Here is a 22,109-nt window from a genome sequence, read left to right as displayed (position 1 = left end):
TATATTATGCGTGCACATTGCATATACCCTTTGATTATATGTCAATGTCTTGTCAATTTTACATCTGAATCAAGGCAGTCAAGCATGTACATGCCCTGTTACCCTGCAGCTACTAGGAAGGTGGCTAGAACTCCAAGGGTCACGGCCCACAGACAGGCACAGGCTTCCACTCTACCCACGCCCTGGGCTCAGGTCACCAGCGAGAAAACTCCTGGAGGGCCTCCCTGGGAGACCCTTGCCTCCTTGCCTACATCTCCTAAGGCCGAGGAGACTATGAACACAAGGAGCCTTTCCCAGCCTCCTGCCGGGACAGCAGCCGCAGTTGGCAGCCCGATCCAGACCAGCCCGACCTCAGGTAAGAAAGATTGCTCACTCCTGCCTCCACTGTTGTTGTCGTTTAGTTGCTGAGTCATGTCCGACTCTTTTGTGACCCCATAGACCGTAGCCCGCTAGTCTCTGTCAGATTCCTCTGTCCACCTGTCCATAGGATTTCCCAGGCAAGAATACTGGAGTGGGTTGCCATTTCTTTCTCCAGGGGATCTTCTCTACCCAGGGATCAAACCTGTGTCTCCTTCATTGGCAGGTAGATTATTTACCACTGAGCCACCAGGGAAGCCCCCTACCTCTATTAATTACATATAAATATAATGATATGCACATTAAAATATAATCACAATATGAGGATGGCCTGAAACTTTGTTGTCTGATTCCAATTATGTGTTTGTTTATGTATTTATGTGTGTATGCATGTGTGTGTAATAAATATACACAGAAAATTAAAAATAGACCAAAATAAGACTGAAAAGAAATTCACAACATGTTAACCTTGACTGTATCTGGGAAGCAGAGAGGATTTTGATTTTTCATCACTGCAGTGTCATGAATTTTCCATTTTCTACTCCTGTAACCAGACAAAAGTGGTTTCTGTGCTTTCTAAAATTCTGTTTATTTGTTTTTGGCTGTACTGGATCTTTGTTGCGGCTCGGGCTTCTCTCCAGTTGCATGTGGTACGTAGGCTCACTGCAGTGTCTTCTCTTGTGGAGCAAGGGCACGGGTGTGCTCGGGCCTCAGTAGCTGCAGCTCCCAGGCTCCAGAGCTCGGGCTCAGTAGTTTTGGCTCACGGGCTTGGTTGCTCTTGGCATGTGGGATCTTCCAGAATCAGGGATTGAATTCACATCTCCTGCATTGGCAGGCAGGTTCTTTACCCCTGAGCCACCGGCGAAGCCTGGTTTGTAAGTTTTTAAAATGACTTCTTCTGATCCCTGTAGCCAGATGCCCTTGTTATAGACAACTGTGCTCAGTGGATTGTAGCATTCTTCACAGCTGTGCTATTTCTAACTGACTTTTGCATCCTCAGCATCCTACCAGACACCTGGCTTGACAGGCAGCAGGGGATGAACAGGGCAGGACTGGTGTCAGGGCACCACTTCTGCTCAGGCATCCTTAGAAGACAGCCAAGCTCACCTCTCTCTCTTCTCATCCCAGGTCCATCCACCCCTGGCACACAGACTCCAAGTCCTACCAAGGCTCCAGCCCCCAAATATCCACAGGCAGGTAAGAATGTGGCCTTGCAAAGGGCAATGCTATACCCCAGGTGGGAAGCGTAGTTTAAGGGCAGTGGCATGGTGATGGGGGTGTCTGCAGGCAGACCAGGCTTGCTATTGTACTTTACTGGTTCTAGAAGGAAAACAGGCAGGAGAACGAAGTCTTGCTGTGCTGTTAAATGGCCCTGTAATCTTCACAAATCACTTCCTCTTTCTTGACTACAATTTCTCTCTAGATTTGAGAGTTCCTTAAGATGCCATGATTCTCTGGTTGTATGTATAACCCAAGACCATTTCATTTTGACCTTTGTGAGGCCCTTGTCACCTATGCAGGTGACCTCCCTGCCGTGTGGACCTTTATACCTGGTGAAGAGTCAGCCTTGATCCCAGGAACCCACCAGTTTTCAAGTATGTACCAGCGCCCTGTCACTCCTCTAGCTCTTGTTTGTTTTGGGTGAAGCTGTGTACTATAAAAAAAGAGGTTTGTTTGATAAATTTAGATTCAGACTGCTGGGATTAAATCCTAGCTCTGCTATTTACTGGTGAGGTACCCTCCTGCACTCAATTTCCAGAATTCAGTTTTCTCTGCTGTAGAGCGAGAATGATAATAATTATTGTGGACACTAAAAATGTCTTTCCTCTGCAGGGTTTTGTATTGAGTAAGATAATGTGTGTGGAAGTGATTTGGAACCGGACAGCACCATATAACTTAATTTAAACAACTTTTATTGAATGAATGCCCATTGAGAAAGTGCTGTACGCTTTGCAAATGGAAGCCATTCTGACAATGAGCATGATGTTAGCAGAAAGAGAGGAAGGAGGAAAGGATGACTCCAAAATTCAACCCCTGGGGCTTCCCTGACAGTCCACTGGTTAAGACTATGCTTTTCCAAAGCAGGGATGCAGAGGGCGTGGGTTCGATCCCTGGTCGGAGAACTAAGATCCCACATGCTGCATGGTGCTGCCCCCCCAAAAAATAAGTTATATTACTAGGATCATACAATATGTAACCCTTAATGCAATTATACTTCACTTAAAAAGAAAGAAAGAACTGGGATAACTTTAACAATAAAAAGAAAAAAGTGGTAATTCCCTGGTGGTCCAGTGGCTAAGACTCCTTGCTCCCAACGCAGGGAGCTTGAGTTTGATCCTTGATCAGGGAACTAGATTCCACATGCTGAGGCTAAGATCTGGTGCAGCCAAATAAAAAAATAATTTGTTTTAAAAGACTGTTACCCAGAAAGCAGGAATAGAAGGAACATACCTCAACATAATAAAAGCTATATATGACAAACCCACAGCAAACATTATCCTCAATGGTGAAAAATTGAAAGCATTTCCTCTAAAGTCAGGAACAAGACAAGGGTGCCCACTTTCACCATTACTATTCAACATAGTTTTGGAAGTTTTGGCTACAGCAATCAGAGCAGAAAAAGAAATAAAAGGAATCCAAATTGGAAAAGAAGAAGTAAAACTCTCACTATTTGCAGATGACATGATCCTCTACATAGAAAACCCTAAAGACTCCACCAGAAAATTACTAGAACTAATCAATGATTATAGTAAAGTTGCAGGATATAAAATCAACACTCAGAAATCCCTTGCATTCCTATACACTAATAATGAGAAAACAGAAAGAGAAATTAAGGAAACAATTCCATTCACCATTGCAACGAAAAGAATAAAATACTTAGGAATATATCTACCTAAAGAAACTAAAGACCTAAAAAAAAAAAAAATAAAAAAAATAAAAGACTGTTACAGTTACTTAAAGAAATTGACAATCATTATTATCAAATAAAATAACCCAAGGATTTTCATCTGAAAAAAATTAAATAAAATGACCCTTAGAAGCTCTTTTACAGCCCATGCAAACTAGAAAAACTTATATTGGTGTCATCAAGCCCTATTATCATTTTTTATTTTTCATGTTTTAATCTTATTTTTATATCTTTTGAAACATGTTTTTTTAATGTAGGCAATACATGCAGATAGAATAAAATTTTTTAAATTTTTAATTGAAGTATAGTTGGCTTGCAATGTCACATTAATCACTGCTCTAAGGCAAAGTGGTTCAGTTACATACAAATATGCAATATATATATTTTGTAATATTCCTTTCCATTATGGTTATCATAAGATATCAAATATAGTTGTCTGTGCTATAAAGTAGGTCCTTATTTTTTATCCATTTTATATATAAAAACTTACATCTGTCAAGCCCTAAAAAAAAGAAATATTCGACTCCCAGCTGTTGAGTGTCATTAACTTCTGTTCTGTTTGAAAGGCCATCCCTGTATGCACACTTCTTTTGTTTGTTTTTTTTTAACTTTTTATTTTGTATTGGAGTGTAGCAGATTAACAATATTGTCACAGTTTCAGGTGAACCCTGAAGGGACTCAGCCATACATATGCATGTATCCGTTGTCCCCCAAACTCCCCTCCCACCCGGGCTGCCACGCAACACTGAGCAGAGTCTTCTGTGCTCTACAGTAGGCCCTTGTTGGTGTGTACTTCATTCTTACGGAATTCAAGAGAAAACCCTGTTCTGGGATTGCATGTGGGTTTTCAGGACTCCTGACAGAGGTTCAGAACTTGGGGTTTCTGTGGTCTGTGCTACATTTTCCCAACTTTTGAAGGTCCAGCTCTCTCCTTCGTTTCCGTGGAGCCAGTTTGCAGAAGATAGAAATGGATACAAAGTAAGTCTTTCAAAGGCTGAGTTCTCAGGTCCCTCCCGCTCCTGGATGCCTTTCAAGACTAGTTTCCTGAATGTTCCCGCACCATCCAGTCATATGTCAACACGGCATTATTAAATTGCTGGACCGTGCATGTCTCCTTTTTCATATCACCTAAGATCTGCCTTGGCCCTGCTCTAAACCTGCAGTAAATGGTGAATGGGCCTTTCAGACAAAGATTTGATTATGCTACCATAGGAACTTACAGCCCTTTTTTCTCCAGGTTCTAAAGAAATGCACGAGAGGTGCGGATGGGGGCAGTGGTCGGACTGAATTTTAGAAAATGTGTTGGCTGTATCTCTCTGGATCTATCCCTGGAGAAGGAAATGGCACCCCACCCCAGTATCCTTGCCTGGAGAATTCCACGGACAGAGGAACTTGGCAGACTACAGCCCATGGGGTCACAAAGAGTTGGACCTGTCTTAGTGACTGAACAATAACAGTCTGGATCTATATCTGTATCTGTTGTTGTTCTTTAGTCACTAAGTCGTATCCGACTCTTTTGTGACCACATGGACTGTAGCCCACCAGGCTCCTCTGTCCATGGGATTTTCAGGCAAGGATACTGGAGTGGGTTGCCATTTCCTTCTCTAAAAGATCTTTCCAAACCAGGGATTGAGCCCTCGTCTCCTGAATTGGCAGGTGGAGTCTTTACCTCTGAGCCACCTGGAAAGCCCATCTCTACCCATATTATCTATCTCTATTTAGCTCTAGCTATCCATCATCCCACCCATCTAATGAGGAAGGTAAAGTTTCTCGAGGAATTTTCAGGAAAGCATCTCTGATTTCCTCCAGGAATCGGTCCCTCACCTTTCTTCCTCTCTAGGATCTCTCACAGCAGCTTTGATAGTCACAGTGAAGCAAGGCCATGTTCACCTGTTGGTCCAGAGCTACCTGAGACCAGGGGCGAGACAATATTCACCCAGCACAGACCCTAACAAAGGGAAGAGAAGTGAAGTGAAAGTCGCTCAGTCGTGTCCAACTCTTTGCGACCCCGTGGACTGTAGTCCATGGAATTGTCCAGGCCAGAATACTGGAGTGGGTAGCCTTTCCCTTCTCCAGGGGATCTTCCCAATCCAGGGATCAAACCCAGGTCTCCCACATTGCAGGCAGATTCTTTACCAGCTGAGCCACAATGGAAGCCCAAGAATACTGGAGTGGGTAGCCTATCCCTTCTCCAGGGTATCTTCCCAACTCAGGAATCCAACCGGGATCTCCTGCATTGCAGGGAAGATGCATGCTAAATGCTTGTTGATGTGACTGGTCTGGGATTGCATCTTCCAGGGTGTCCTGAGCCGCTCCCTAAGGAGGGGGCTATGACCGCTGCTCCCCTTGCGCTGACAGTGCAGAAGCTCAACCCTTGTCTGATGGAGCTGTGTCGCTTCTTCCAGCAATGCCTCTGCACGAGCCAGAAGAGAGAGCCCAGGATGGAGGCCGGGAGGTATTCTTTGCATCCAGTACTTACAGGCTTCTAACTCTGCTCAGCTCCTCTGCAGGCTACTAGGCAGCCAGGCGTTAAATAACTAACACACAGGTGACAGCGGTACCTTGAGGAATGCACTCCCCAGTAGGTCTTCTGCTGTATTGTCACCTCCTTGAGAGCCAGAATGGAACCCCATTCATTTCTGGGTCCCCAGAGCCAAGGCGGGTGGCCATGCCACAGTGCAGTCAAGTGTTGTCAAGTTGACTTGCTGCATCTGCTGTTACAAATCTGCTGGAATTGTGTTACATTGTGTTACATCTGCTGGAATAATTACAGAGGACTTTGAGTGGCCCTGAGCCCCAATGCCCTCAGATCAGTTCAGTTCAGTTGCTCACTCGTGGCTGACTCTTTGCAGCCCCATGAACCACAGCACACCAGGCCTCCCTGTCCATCACTAACTCCTGGAGTTTACCCAAACTCATGTCCATCGAGTTGGTGATGCCATACAACCATTTCATCCTCTGTTGTCCCCTTCTCCTCCTGCCCTCAACCTTTCCCAGCATCAGGGTCTTTTCAAATGAGTCAGCCCTTCACATCAGGTGGCCAAAGTATTGGAGTTTCAGCTTCAACATCAGTCTTTCCAATGAATATTTGGAACTGATTTCCTTTAGGATGGACTGGTTGGATCTCCTTGCAGTCCAACGGACTCTCAAGAGTCTTCTCCAACACCACAGTTCAAAAGCATCAATTCTTCGGCGCTCAGCTTTCTTTATAGTCCAACTCTCACATCCATACATGACGACTGGAAAAACCATAGCCTTGACTAGATGGACCTTTGTTGACAAAGTAATGTCTCTGCTTTTTAATATGCTATCTAGATTGGTCATAGCTTTTCTCCCAAGGAGTAAACATCTTTTAATTTCAGGGCTGCAATCACCATCTGTAGTGATTTTGGAGCCCAAGAAAATACAGTCAGCCACTGTTTCCACTGTTTCCCCATCTATTTGCCATGAAGTGATGGGACCAGATGCCATGATCTTAGTTTTCTGAATGTTGAGCTTTAAGCCAATGCCTTCAGCCTGGTATGATTTATTAGAAGAGAATAATCAGAGCATTTTGTCTATTGTTTAGTCACTAAGTCATGTCTGGCTCTTTTGTCCTGGCTTTTCTGTCCATGGAATTTCCCAGGGATTTTCTGTCCATGGAATTTCCCAGGGATTTTCCTTTTCCAGGTAAATTGAAGGTGACAGAACCTGGGAAATCTTTATTGCCAAGCTCTACATGAGCAATTGCTGCTCCCCAGAAGCTTCCCAGATGGCACTAGTGGTAAAGACTTCCCCATCCCAGTTCAGGAGACATAAGAGATGCAAGTTCAATCCCTGGATCAAGAAGATCCCCTGGAGGAGGGCAAGATAACCCACTCCAGTATTCTTGCCTGGAGAATCCCATGGACAGAGGAGCCTGGTGGGCTACAGTCCACGGGGATGCAAAGAGTTGGACACAACTGAGGCAACTTAGCACAGTACAGAAAATACTAGAATCACAGAATGATAGAAATCGAAGCAATTAGAGAATGTTTAGCCCAGCCTCCTTGTATATCAGGTGAAGGATTGACAGGGAAGTAGATTCCCAGAGTCCGACATCGAGCCAGTGATACAATTTGCACAGAAAACTCTTCTTCCTAATGATATGTGTGACCTTTTCACTGAAGGCCTTTGAAACAATTTCTATAGTCACCAGCCAAGAGCAGGATGTTGTCTTGCTAGGTATTGGCTGCATGGTTAACTCTAACAGCCCTGTACTCTGACCACCTCACACAAAAATAGATGATATTCATCACTGATGGTACCATTACCATCACTAATGGTAATTCTGGCACCGTTGCGGAACTTTGCAAACAGTGTCTCCTGTCTTCCACAAGATACCCTAAGAGTTTAGATTCTATTATTGTCTTTTGTTTATGTATGAAAAAACTAAGGCTCAAAGAATTAAGTAATCAGCCTGAAGTCACATGTCCTGGCAAGTCCTGATGGTAGAAGAATAAGTCTTTCTGACTCAAAGTCTGAACTTTTTCCTGTGAAGACTCATTCTCTACCTTTCCTCCCACAGCCTATAAAGATGGAGAGAGAGAATTTTTTGTTGTGAATAATTAGCCATTATGACTTTCTTTTTTAGATGATTCTCTTCTAATATCCACAAAGGGTAATAATTACTCTCGCCTGTGATTTCGATCTTTAGGTATTGTCTTGACTACTATTCCTGGTTTCTGAAGAATGCAACATACATCTGTCAGAGGGTGAAAAGGGTGTTCCATTCACACAGTAAGTACACAGCCAGACTATTTTACGAAAAAGGTCTAGAACTCTGCCTTAGCACAGGATCAGTAGGAGGAGGTGTAACTCACTTAGCGATCATGAATCCTAGACAAGAAGTCTAGGGTATTTCTGAGTTCCCTTCGCCTAACAGTTTGAAAAAAAGCAGGAGTCAGCCCAGCAAAGCATTGTGTCTTTCTGTGTGCTCTTGGGCAAGCTTCTTCCCTTCTCTGAGTCTCCCTGTAAGCTCTAAAGACAAAGACAAATGAAACAGGAGAGAATCGCCATGTAAGCACTCAAATGCCTGACCAGAGCAAAGTGTATACACATGATTCAAGAAAAAGACGCAGCGTGACCTGCTACAAGCGGGGTGTAGGGCACCTCCATCCTTGTCCTCAGGCATCCTCAGAGGCCAGACGTCTTCATTTTAATTTTCACTCCTGCTGACAAAAGTGGCTGATGTAGTTTGTCTGTTCCCCAAAGCAACAGTGTGGCCATTTTATTGTTCCGTCTTTCTGAACTGTCTGGTCAAGGGAATCTGGCTTCCTAAAAATCATGGAACCAAGTTGAACTCTGAAAAACCCCTGCGAAATGTAATTCAAATATAAGCCGAGTGGCCATATGGCCGTGCATTATATTACAACAGTCAAACAAAATACAATGCAGTCCTCCAGTCCTCCCTTGTGGCTTTTATTTAACTAATTAATTAATTTATATTTGGCTGTGCTGGGTCTTCATTGCTGTGCAGGCTTTTCCCTAGCTGCAGAGAGCAGGGCTACTCTCCAGCTGCAGTGTGCAGGCTTCTCATTGCAGTGGCTTCTCTTGTGGATCTCAGGCTCTAGGGCACGTGGGCTTCCATGGTTGCTGTTCCCGGGCTCTAAGAACACAGGCTCAATAGTTGTTGCACATGGGCTTAGTTGCTCCGTGACACGTGAAATCCACCCGGACCAGGGATCGAACCCATGTCTCCTGCTTTGCCAGGCAGATTCTTTATCACTGAGCCAGCAGGGAAGACTGGAAAGTGGAGTCTTGATCACTGGACTGCCAGTCCTTGCACGAGCTCCTTCATTCTCTGACATTGACTCTGAGTGATGCCCTGTCCAGCGCACTGCCACATACTGGCCCTCTAGGAATAGTCTGAGCCAGAGTTTTTTTCTCTATAGCATTCCCTTCTCTCTCTCTCTTTTTTTTCTTCCAGCCTTAAAACAAAAATGCCTTGAGAATATCTGCAAGTCTGTTTGAGGTTTTGAAAAAACAACAGGATCTCACAATACCCTGGGCAACCTCTGTTCACCCTGGGCCCTGGCCCAAGCTGGCAGCATTTGCAGAATTCACCCAGGCTCCAGCTCTAGATCATCAATTAATTGAACACGGGTCTTTTTGGAAGCAGCATCTCTCTCTTTCCTGTGTAAGGTATTGAAGGTAGAAGAGCACGTGTTAGAGCTCTCATAGTCAGGGAAATGAGGCCAGCCTCCTTGCCTGCCCTAGTAGCAGCGCTCAAGGAGCTTGTGAAAGTCATGGAAGCCTAGTAGCTGTGCTCAAGGAGCTCCCACGATGACTGAGACTGAAGAGATGGTGTGCAGTGTGTGAGACTAGCACGAGCAAACCAGCCCAGGCACCGAGGCTCTCAGTACCCAAAGGGACTTAAACCTGGGGCTTCAGGAAGACAACACAAGCACAGATGAGGAAGAATGAACCCATCCTCTGGAGAGAGTCACATATGATTTCTCTGTGCAGTTTATCCAAACAGCTAATCTACAACTAATCGGACTTGCTGTACTATGAATCCAGTTAATCCTCCAAGCCCCTTAAGTAGGAGGTGATGAGAACCTTCCCTCAGGAGGAGATGAAAGTGTTGTTTTGTGGATGTCTTGTCTTGATTTATCTTCTGTGCATCCCCAAGGCTACTCTCAGACTGGATGATGCACTAATGGGACTCACAGAAGTCAGAAAAGCTGGTATAGTCACCTTTCCCACTGATGCCAGCAAAAAGAGATTAAGGTCAGCTAAGGGAAAAGGCACAGAGGGCAGAGCCCAGACACAAGCTTCCAGCTGTCCTCTCCAAGTGGAGTCACATAGACCGCACGGAACTCTTCCAGCAATGATATATGGGATCATTCATGGAATCTTGTCAACTAGGAAACTCATCCCAGCCATGGAGTCCAGGGTTTTTACTGGGGTAACTGTCATGTGGGAACATGAAGAGCCCATGTTACTCAGGCTCCAGCTCCTCCATGCATCAGGCTAACACTGTCTGACCCAAGGCCTCTGCTATAAATCACCCTGTGAGCTTAGACTACCTGGCATGATCTAAAGTCCCAGGTAGAAAAAAATACTCTTTTTAAAATCTTTTTAGTTTTGTATTTGGGATATAGCCAATTGACAAAGTTGAGATAGTTTCAGGTGGACAGCAAAGGGACTCAGCCGTACATACACATGTATCCACTCTCCCCCAAACTTCCCTTCCATCCAGGCTGCCACATAACATAGAGCAGAGTTCCCTGTGCTACACAATGGGTCCTTGTTGGTCATCCATTTTATATATAGCAGTGTGTACATGTTGATTCCAAACTCCCTAAGTATCCATTGCCCCCATCTCCCTCCCCTGGTAACCATGAATTTTTTTCTCTAAGTCTGTGAGTCCATTTGGAATATTACTCAGCCATTAAAAAGAAAGAGATAATGTTATTTGCAGCAACATGGATGGACCTAGAGATTCATATGGAGTGAAGTAAGTCAGACAGAGGAGGAGAAATGTTGTATGACATCCTTTGTATGCAGAATGTAAAAAGAAATGATACAAATATACAAAGATACTCTTGCTGCTGCTGCTGCTAAGTCGCTTCAGTAGTGTCCGACTCTGTGCGACCCCATAGACGGCAGCCCACCAGGCTCCCCTGTCCCTGGGATTCTCCAGGCAAGAACACTGGAGTGGGTTGCCATTTCCTTCTCCAATGCATGAAAGTGAAAAGTGAAAGCAAAGTCGCTCAGTCATGTCCAACTCTTAGCAACCCCATGGACTGCAGCCCACCAGGCTCCTCCGTCCATGGGATTTTCCAGGCGAGAGTACACCAGGTGGTATATTTCAAGGGTTAAAGGTTGTCTTTTCAAGGACCAGACCTTTCTTTGGAAGATGTTTGGTTTGAATGCCCTCTTGCATCAACCCTCTACTGCAACTCACACAATGAATCATCTCTCTCTTTGGATCAAGTCCCTGTATGCAATTTCCACGTCCATTATCCCAGTAAATGTCAAGTGTTTCTGCAGAACATTACTAAGCTCTCTCCAGTGGCCTTGCCTGGACCCCTTCATTCCTCACTGTGGAGACAGCTTCCCTCCACCCACTCACCCTGGATGCTGCTGATCATCAATTCTCCCTTCTTTATGATCTATGCCCGCCCTTCAGTGAGAAGTCACTTTTCATGTAGCATCCAAGTGGAGACAGTTCTTCCCCATCTGAAGACCCTCGAGTACCCTTGCACGACTAGTGAACAGTATGTTCTTTAGGGATAAAAGCAGACAGATGCTTTCCTGTCTGGACAAACACAAAAAGTTTTACTTTTAATTCTCAGGACACTTGAGGGATCCTCAAAGTCATTCAGATGTCAAACTCAGAAATGGCTGTGATCAGGACTCCTGGAGCCTACAAAGGTCCCTTTGTTTGCAAAGCTGATGAAGATGCAATAAATGTACTAAAACAAAGGTGCACATGCCTGGATAGGAATTAAAAAAACAACAAAACACAGCACCACTCATTCTGTGTGGGTGAATCTGACCTGATCCTCTGATGGATCAAGTTGATATTAATTAGGGACCTTTAACAAGAAAGGATCCCTGAGGTTCCCCAAAGAGTTATTTATCATAAGGGAAAGGACCTGGACCAGAGGGCCAGGAGGGGCCAGGATGTCAGACCATCTCGCCTCTGCCTCCCCCACAACCCCCAGGAGAGGAGGGTGAGGATGACTTGGAATCCGAGTGGCTCAGTTCCTCCTCCCCTCAAACCCCCGACTGTATCGTGCCCACAAACAGCACTGCCGGACAGGCTCCTCTGGGGGAGGGGGATTGCGGAGGACTGTCCAGCTCTGTTTCTTGGACCTTCCTCCAGGAGCTGGGAGGGTGCCTGCTAAGGGGCACACGGGAGGGTCCTCTGCCTCTGCTCCCCCCAACCCCCTTCACCAGCATGTGCTCCTCTTGCCTAAGGAGACTTCGCTGTGAAACAGTGCATGAGTCAATGAAGTATGATGTAAGAAGCGAAAGAAAAAAATAAGAGGATGGAGCAATGAATGACTTCATCCCCACACCTGGGCTATCTGCTTGTGGGGAAACTCCATGTGGAACCCACTACCCCAACCTCTAGGGATGGTGACTACGGTTGACCACAACCCTTAAAAGTCCAAGCATGGGGGACCTCTGAGGCCCATGCAGGGGGGACAAAGCTCAGAGGGCTAGTTTGCTAGGGTCACACCTTCTCACAACAGCAGCCGCTGCAGGAAGTAAAGGGGGCCCAAGGGACACTGACCAGAGCCTAGAGTCCACGGTCTCCTGGAGGTTAAGGGGAGGTTCAACCCTCCCTGGCTGAATAAGCCCAGGTGTAGGGGGTGCTTAGGGCAATGGGGGAGCCCAGGGGAGTGCACCTCCATACTGACTGACTTGTGCATGTGCGGCTACCAGAGGTTTGAAAGTGAAAGTGAAAGTCACTCAGTTGTGTCCGACTCTTTGCCACCTCATGGACTATACAGTCCATGGCTCTCCAGACCAGAATACTGGAGTGGGTAGCCTTTCTGTTTTCCAGGGGATCTTCCCAATTCAAGGATCGAACCTAGGTCTCCCGCATTGCTGGTGGATTCTTTACCAGCTGAGCCACAAGAGAAGCCCGAGCATACTGGCACGGGTAGCATATCCCATCTCCAGCGGATCTTCCCAAACCAGGAATCCAACCGGGGGCTCCTGCATTGCAGGCGGATTCTTTACCAACTGAGCTCTCAGGGAAACCAGAGGTTTTCTGATGAGATAAAAGAATGGGACAGTTACTGTGCCCTAGCCAATGAAGGAGACGGTGAAGCTACACAAGGAATATTGCTAACCAGGATTCTTTTTTTTCAGTACATTAAATTTACTCAGAAACACCTTCTAAAAATGTACAATTTTTCCTTTTTTAACAAAGTATAATAAATTATTTAAAAATCCCAAAACAGAATACCTGACATATAAAATTCAAAATCAAATTAGCAGAATATTAAACATTTACAAAAGGATATCTTTAAAAAATATTTATAGTTATATGCAATTATGTAGAATTCACATATAAAAAATGGCTCAAAATGGAAGAATTTTCCTTCATTCCTGAAAAGAAAATACATCCAAGAGAAGCTGTGAAAAGGCAAAGCACAAGTACATTTCCAGGTATTCCACCCATGCCTGAAAGACTAGCAACAGAAAAAAAGAAAGGCGGAGGAAGGGGGATGAGCTTCCCTGGAGGCTCAGTGGGAAAGAACCCGCCTGCCAAAGCAAGAGACACGGGGCTTGGTCCCTGGGTTGGGAAGATGCCCTGGAGAAGGAAAAGGCAACCCACTCCAATATTCTTGCCTGGAGAATCCCGTGGACAGAGGAGCCTGGTGGGCTACTTTCCATGATGTTGCAGAGCTGGACAGGACCAAGCAACTAAACAACAGAAACAAGGCGAGGGGGAGAGGAGTGTGTGTGCGTGTGGCTTAGTCCACCAATTTCGGAACAGGTGCCCTCTGCGGGGGGCTCATGTGAGCGAGGAAATTGGGTGCTATATTAATCTTTAAGCTCCCATTCAGTTCAGTTCAGTCGCTTAGTCGTGTCCGACTCTTTGCAATCCCAGCACGTCAGGGACTGTAGCACATCAGGTTTCCCTGACCTTCGCCAACTCCCGGAGCTTGCTCAAACTCAAGTCCTTTGAGTCGGTGATGCCATCCAACCATCTCATCCTCTGGTGTCCCCTTCTCCTCTTGCCTTCAATCTTTCCCAGCATCAGGGTCTTTTCCCATTAGTCAGCTTTTCACATCAGGTGGCCAAAGTATTGGAGTTTCAGCTTCAACAACAGTCCTTCCAATGAATATTCAAAACTGATTTCCTTTATTATGGACTCGTTGGATCTCCTTGCAGTCCAAGGGACTCTCAAGAGTCTTCTCCAATACCACAGTTCAAAAGCATCAATTCTTTGGCACTCAGCTTTTTTTATAGTCCAACTCTCACATCCATACATGACCACTGGAAAAACCATAGCTTTGACTAGACAGACCTTTGTTGACAAAGTAATGTGTCTGCTTTTTAATATGCTGTCTAGGTTGGTCATAGCTTTTCTTCCAAGGAGCAAGCGTCTTTTAATTTCAGGGCTGCAGTCACCATCTGCAGTGATTTTGGAGCCCCAAAATATAAAATCTGTCTCTGTTTCCACATCTATTTGCCATGAAGTAATGGGACCAGATGCCATGATCTTAGTCTTCTGAATGTTGAGTCTTAAGCCAACTTTTTCACTTTCCTCTTTCACTTTCATCAAGAGGCTCTTTAGTTCTTCTTCACTTTCTGCCATAAGGATGGTGTCATCTGCATATCTGAGGTTATTGATACTTCTCCCATCAATCTTATTTCCAGCTTGTGCTTCATCCAGCTGGCATTTAGCATGATGTATTCTGCATGTTATATAAGCAGAGTGGCAATATACAGCCTTGACATACTCTTTTCCCGATTTGGAACCAGTCTGTTGTTCTATGTCCAGCTCTAACTGTTGCTTCTTGACCTGCATACAGATTTCTCAGGAGGCAGGTCAGGTGGTCTGGTATTCCCATCTCTTGAAGAACTTTCCACAGTTTGTTGTGATCCATACAATCAAAGGCTTCAGCGTAGTCGATAAAGCAGAAGTATATGTTTTTCTGGAACTCTCTTGCTTTTTTGATGATCCAGCAGATGTTGGCAATTTGATCTCTGCTTCCTCTGCCTTTTCTAAATCCAGCTTGAACATCTGGAAGTTCACAGTTCACATACTGCTGAAGCCTGTCTTGGAGAATTTTGAGCATTACTTTGCTAGCATGTGAGGTGAGTGCAGTTGTGCGGTAGTTTGAACGTTCTTTGGCATTGCCTTTCTTTCTGTTGTAGGCTCCCATCCAATAGCCTTTTCCTTCTTATGCCTGAGTTCTGGAGAAAACTTTGCTTTTCACCCTTTTCCACCAACAGAGAAGGGAAAGGCCAAGGATCCAGGGAAATTGTAGGCCAGTGAACCTTAATCAGGGTGATTTGGACCCACAGGGAGGTTTGTTTGGCAATGTCTAGAGACGTTTTTGTCTGTCAGAACTTGGGGAGGGGAACCGCTACTGGTTTCTCATAGGTAGAGGCCCAGGGATGCAAGCAAGACACCCTGTGATGCACAGGACACCCGCACAACAGAAAATCATTTGATCCAAAATATCCATAGTGCTAAATTGAGATACCCTGTTATTGGCTATGGGAAGAAAATGAGCTTCTCAAATCCCAGGAAAAGTCCAGAAGAACACCTATGGTGACTGTCATGCCTTGGCCCTAAGCAGTGGTTATGCTCTGGAGATGCTGAAAAGGTGAATTTTTGCCACACTGATCCATCAACTCCCATCGTTTTATTAGAGATGGAGTGTCTTCTGTGCTAGTAAGAAAGGATGGGCACCGCATAGCTTCATTCCTCTGTGCACATGAGACGCTGAGCAATAATTGACAATCTATAAAGAAAAGCTTCAGGGCACAAGGACAACTGCTTATGTGAAGAAGCCCTCAGTGGGTTTTGTAAAGGCTCAGTTCTTCCCAGATTAGACTGTTGGACGGGCCCTGGTTCTCCAGGAGGTAGTGATGGAGGGAACAGCTTACGGGGTTTGCAGCCAGGCTCACCTGGATGCCAAGAATAATCCCATCGTACTTGAACTCAGACTAATGCATTCACTGTTCATCCCATCTATAAAACAGAGCTAGTGCTGCATCCCACTGCTATTGGGATGAAAAAGACAAAATCTTGTAAAAAATACTTGCAGTACGTAATAGGCACTCAGTAAATGTTATTGTTCCTTGTTAAATCTGGAAAGGAAACAATTCCCAACAGGGCTATGAAGGAAAGAGAAGGAACTAGGATGTAATGGGCTCTGTTACCATCTACTCACTGTACCTGGCTCACCTCATCCTCATGGTCCTGGTAGGATTATTCCCCCATGGATGCAGAGCCAAGGCTGAGCAGTAACAAGCTCCATGCCCTACTCCGAGTGAGTAAGCAGAGCGGGCAGGGAACCTAGGATGTCTGATTATGAAGCCTCATCTTGCCCTACCCCACCGCTTGCGCAGAAAACCCCTAAAGGTATCATATTCCCAGGCCCGAGGCCAGAAACACAGAAGAAGAATCACCCCAGAGATCCTCTCACTGGGAAATTAACTAGAGCAGACAAAGCAGGCTCTTCTCCTGAAGGAGGGCCCGTGTGAGTTTCATCAGAGCTCTCCTGATGACCCCAAGACATAATCTCTGGGCCTCCAAGCCTTTGAGGTGAGCTGGGGGGCGTGGAACAGGGGAGTCATTGTTCTCTAATTAGAGCCTGGGTCTCTTCTGAGGCTCGGGGTGGGCCCCTTAATATGGAGCCTTCACCTGGTCCAAGCCAGGGCATTATAATTCCTCCTCCCCCACAGAGGCAGCCCACCTGCCAGGTTCATGAAAGGCTGTCCTCTTGATGTGAGGAGGGGGAGGAGGGTTGCATGACAAAGGGTCTTTCCCTGGGGTATAAAGGACTCAGTCCCCATCCTGTTCAAAGCCAGGCGTCATTCGTTCAGCGGCTTTCCAGTGGGACCTTCACGGTAGGCAGCCCCTTCTCCTGATGGTGTAGTGGAGGGAGAGAGGGAGGAAGGGAGGGAAGGGGGAAGAGGGTTAGGGATGGAAGAAGAGAGGGAAGGATGTAGGAAGGAGGGGAGGGTGAGGATGAAGGAAGAGAGGGAGGAGGGAGATGCTCTCAAGGGATGTCTGAGACCTGAGACCTGGATGCTACTCCAAGATGTAGGTAGCATCTCCAAGGCACCCTGAACCCTTGTACAAAGAGATGCAATGCCTGAGACAACATCTGGTGAATTCACCTGGGGGAAAAAAATCCAGCACAACATCGGTGAGAGTCCAGCAAATCTGTGTGGACTGTTGTCCCTCCCTAGGGCAGCTGATGTGGAAATAAAATAAGCATTAATCCCAGGCCAGCCTTACTGAGCACCCATTTCGTGGCCAGGTATGTCCCTACTTGACAAGGATGACTTCATTCAATCCTAACCATGCCCTGAGGAAGATGTATGACCATCTTACTGTCCAGGAAGATGAGCACAGGCAGCTTCAGTGTCAGGCTCAGGGCACTCATGAAGGGAGAGGCAGAGCTGGAGCCCCACCTGCCAGCTCCATCCCAGGTCTGTCTGGCTAGAAAGGCTTGCTCTTAGACACATTCTAGAGGGGGTGGCATCAGTCTGCAGGGGACATTTTGGTGAGTCGGGCCTCCAGTGCATGCAGACCAACAGTCCCACAAGATGCTATGGCCCTGGGGTCACTGACAGGAAAGCCCAGAGGCTTTCTTGGGCAAACTAAGAAAAGGCAGTTCTCCTCCAGGTGAACTCAGTGGGGTGAACTCAGTCCACCCCCAAGGGCACCTGCCTCTGCCAGCTGAAGGAGGCTGGATTCCAGCAGGAAGATACTGGATTTCTGCAGCGGCCCTGAGCCGTCCCACCCCCAGATCCAACTGTGCGTGTCCCCCCACCCCCACATTTCAAGCCCCCTCCCTGTTGCTCAGGGCCATCACCTCTAGGCACACCACGGTTTCCCTTTTTTAGGCCCCCAGTTGGGGGCCGTCAGCTGCAGTGTCACACCACACTCTGGCTAGTAGCTGCCACTCTGGGGGCCTCCCAAGATACTATTGTCAAAAGCTTCGACAGTTATACAGTGAACAAAATGACAAGGCTGCTTATTTGGGATTTAATGACCGGGATCACAGTTTAGGGGGAAACACCTGGACCAAAGACAAGTTGGACTGGCTGGCCTCAGTTTGATTCTTGCCTCTGGTGTTGCCCTGGTGCCCCTGCAGGGGTGCCTTTTGGCAAAGGCGGCCTTGGCAAGTTCCTGGGCCTCTCTGAGCCTTGGTTCCCCACCTAGAAAGTTCTAGCATTGGAATTGTTTTAGCTCTCTGGAAATCTGACTTCCAAAGGAATGTGAGATGGATGGTTGACTTACGCATATTCTGCATGTCATGTTCTTAGGACTAAGTTTGAATGATAATACAGAGTGGTCATGCTACCCCAGTGGCACACACAGGGTGGCCAGGTACTGCTGTACGCATTGTGCACTGTGCAAGGGTGGTGTGTGTGCCGATGGGGCAAGTAGAGGCTGACACGCAGCCAGGGCTCAACGCCAAGCTTAGTGTTGATGGAGACCCAGCACAAAGAATGACCCAGTCGATGAAACGTGGCGTTTAAAGGAATGAGGTGCTGGGGTCTATAACTTTGTTTTTAATTGTAGTAAAATATACGTAACATATAATTTACCATTTTAACCATTTTTAAGTGCATTCACATTGTTGTGCGAACATTAACTTCATCATCTCCAGAATTTTCAGCTTCCCCAACGGAAACTCTGTCCCATTAAACACCAACACCCTGTCGCCCCAACCATAACCTACTTTAAAAAATCTTAGAGCTGAGTCATGGTTATGTCTGTAATAAGGTCATTTCGGCTCATTTGTAGTCTAATAAAATACATGCTTGAAAATCCAATAAATATAGCTGCAGTTCCAATAAAAATCACCCTCGGCCTGTTCTCTGAGTGTCAGGACTACTCAGGAGGCTATCTCCCTGAAATGAGTGTCACAAGAGAAGAAAACAACATCCACGGTGCTAAGCAGACCCCCTCCTGCATTTCACCAAACAGGGGTTTCTACTCCAACGGGGAATTGGAACCTTCATTGCAATAGCTATTTCTTGAGCCTTTCTGGTGCTGGACGCCATTGTTGTGATTACTGATGATTTGGGGCCATTTCTCTCCATCAGGCACTTATAAGTGTCGTGCATGGTCATGGATTAACTTATTCACTCCTTACAACACCTCCTGAGTGATATTGTTAATATAATGAGCCCTGGATCTGGGAAGTGGAACGTTTTTTACCATAAACGGCCAGTCTTGAAGTCTCACTGATCTCATCTATAAAAAGAAAGTTCGGACTAGATGATTCCACCTCCTCTTCTGAGCTCAAATCTTTGGCATCCTCTTGCTGGGTGATGGTAACAATTACAAATCAGACTCAGTAAGTGCCTGGTAGTGTGACATCAACACCATCAGCCTCGGTCATGTGGGTATGACTTTATGGGTCCCAGAAATGCTTTTAGCTGCCACCCACAGAGTTTCCAGGGCATACCACTTTCTAGCAGAAGAGCCAGTGCAATCTGAGGGTCTGTCCAACCTTGAAAGTTAACCTGCTGTAAGAACTTAACTGGTTAAAAAAGATTATAAGCAGAGAATTGTGTCTGACAGATAAGAAGCAGAATATTAGAGAATGCTTCAGTTGAGTGTGAATCTCAAAGAACTCTCACCCTCTCCTTCTACATTTATTCAGCAAACATTTATCTTACAGCCAGCAGAGGCTGTGCTGGGGGTCCTGGAGCAAGTTCACAGAGTAGAGATCCTCTGGCCTACAAATGTCTTCTCCTCTAGCACACCTTCCCCAGTACCAAGGCCTGCCCACAAGTAGGGTGGTTCACCACGGCCCTAGGTACCTATGCCAGGCCACCAGGCCACGGGGCAGCCTTTGCCTCTGGGAGAATAAATTGCAGAAAGTGTCCCTTCCTCTAGGCTGACGCAGCTCGGCAGAAGGCAAGCTTGGGAGTTGAGCCCTGGCTGCATTTCAACCCCTCCTTATCCCGTCGGCACACACAACTCCTTGGCACAGTGTGCAACACGCACAATCATATTTAGCAGCCCCTTGTGTGCCCCTGGGGTAGCGTGATCACTCTGTATTACCGTTCAAACTTTGTCCTAAAAACATGTTCTACAGACTTTTGGACTCTGTGGGAGAAGGCAAGGGTGGGATGATGTGAGAGGATAGCATTGAAACATGTATATTACCATATGTGAAAGAGATGACCAGTCCAAGTTTGATGCATGAAACAGGGCACTCAAAGCTGGAGCACGGGGACAACCCAGAGGGGTGGGATGGGGAGGGAGGTGGGAGGGGATTCAGGATGGGGGACATATGTTCACCCGTGGCTGATTCATGTCAATGTATGGCAAAATCCACCACGATATTGTAAAGTGATTAGCCTCCAATTAAAATAAATAAATAAAAAACATGTTCTAAAGCAGAATATGTATAAGTCACAATCCTTTGGGAGTTAGATTCCCAGGGAGCTAAAATCATCCTAAATTCCCCTGGCCTTTAAATTGTTCCTTCCCTATTAAACAATAGTTGACCCAGGTGAGTCAATAGGCAGTGAGTGACTACTGAAGTACATTTACTGCTCAGATCACAGGGCAGCTAGAGCTGAAATATGGCAGCTTCCTGAACCCACCCGTACTTTTTTCCAAGAAGTGTTCAAATGACTCAGAAGCCAAAGGGAGGAAAGATGGAGCCGCTGCAGGAAAACCACTGTTTGCTAAAGGGCAGTGCCACTGTGGCCGGATTTATCCTGTGACGTTGGTACGAAGGTTCAGAGTCATCCTGCTGAAAAATATCCCATGATATCACTTATATGTGGAATCTTAAAAGATTATATAAATGACCTTATTTACAAAGCCAAAACAGACCCACAGACATAGAGAACAAACTTGTGGTTACCAAAGGAGATTGGTGGGAGGAGATAAATTAGGAATTTGGGATTAACAGATACACACTACTATATATAAAATAGATAAACAAAAACCTACTGTATAGCACAGGGAACCATATGCAATATCTTATAATAGCCTATAAATGGAAAAGAATCTGAAAATATATGTATATTATAAATCACTGAGTCATTTTGCTGTACACCCAAAACTAAAATAATATTGTAAACTACCTATACTTCAACTTAAAAATGGATTAAGAAGTTAAAAAAAAAATACTGCTGAGAATGCTGCTGGACACACACATGGGTTCCTCAAAACTCAGTTTACAAAAGTCAGACTGTAGTGCTTGTTAAATTGCTGCCTTTCCCCAAAGTCCATGAGCCACTCACAGGTAAGGTGTGTTTTCTTCACTTTGCTTTCCTGCATCCTTGCTACGTGCCTGGCACATAACAAATGACCATCGATTTAGTGAATAAATAAATGAGAGCAGAACTATGTCCTCAAGGAGTGTACGGTGACATTTCCATTTTACAGATGGATAAACTGAGTTTCAAAGAGGGAATGTGATCTCTTTACCGTCATATTGTTACAGACTAGGGTTCTTCGTCTTCCCCAATCAATAGAAATTGAATAGAGGCTAAACAAGAAATTCAGGCAAGGCTTTGTTGGGGGCTCTGTGGTAGCAGGCGAGAGCAAAAACAAACAATAGTTTCCCTTGCTTGCTGGCTCCGGAGGGGTGAGTGAGTGTTCCTTATGTGGGGTGAGGGTAGAGGTCTGTCCAGGGGTCAGGCCAAAGGGGTGGCTTGTGTGTGTGTGTGTGTGTGTGTGTGTGTAGGGGGCATGCCCAGTATCCTGTTTTTGCTCCTGACACACTGTTTTTATACTCCAGGCTCTTCAAAACTGGCAGCTGGGGTTTTTGGTCTCTTTCTGTCTTTTGGGTCCAGCGTTTGCTCCAACTGAGCGTGCACACAGTTATTTTTAGTTTCTTATGGTTTCTTTGTATTAATATTTTGTTGTTCGAGGAGAGCTGTGTCCAGGTGCGAGCACTGCAGGGTTGCAGGAAAGAGTCCATGGTCCCAACCTGTCTCATTACTCTTAGTTAAGCCGCTTGCAAGGCTGGGACAGGATCACTTTGGGGCCTTTCTCCTTTTCCTGCACTGCATTTTAGGACAAACAGGTCCTCTGGGGTCTCGTGTCCTGGTTTCTGAAAGCATACTCACCATGCTCCGCTGACTTCTCTCCCAGGACGCTGTGCCAGTTGATGCCAAGGTCCCTCCCTTT

General features: G+C 45.8%; 1 protein-coding gene across 1 annotated transcript in view; it reads left to right on the top strand.

Moving 5' to 3' along the window:
* Positions 1–22,090, top strand: part of HHLA1 (HHLA1 neighbor of OC90) — a 36,881-nt gene extending 14,791 nt beyond the window's left edge. Inside the window, exons 11-16 of the mRNA XM_086335660.1 lie at positions 110–355; positions 1,486–1,554; positions 1,878–1,952; positions 5,564–5,720; positions 7,941–8,023; positions 22,074–22,090. Coding sequence (XP_086191786.1) covers positions 110–355; positions 1,486–1,554; positions 1,878–1,952; positions 5,564–5,720; positions 7,941–8,023; positions 22,074–22,090 — 647 coding nt within the window. The remainder of the gene's footprint in view (positions 1–109; positions 356–1,485; positions 1,555–1,877; positions 1,953–5,563; positions 5,721–7,940; positions 8,024–22,073) is intronic.
* The last annotated feature ends 19 nt before the right edge of the window (positions 22,091–22,109 follow it).

This window comes from Bos grunniens, chromosome 14 (assembly GCF_055505025.1).
Source record: "Bos grunniens cultivar Pamir isolate PY7600 chromosome 14, Bosgru_T2T1.0, whole genome shotgun sequence".
NCBI lineage: Eukaryota > Metazoa > Chordata > Mammalia > Artiodactyla > Bovidae > Bos > Bos grunniens.
This window is presented reverse-complemented; position numbering and strand designations above follow the sequence as displayed.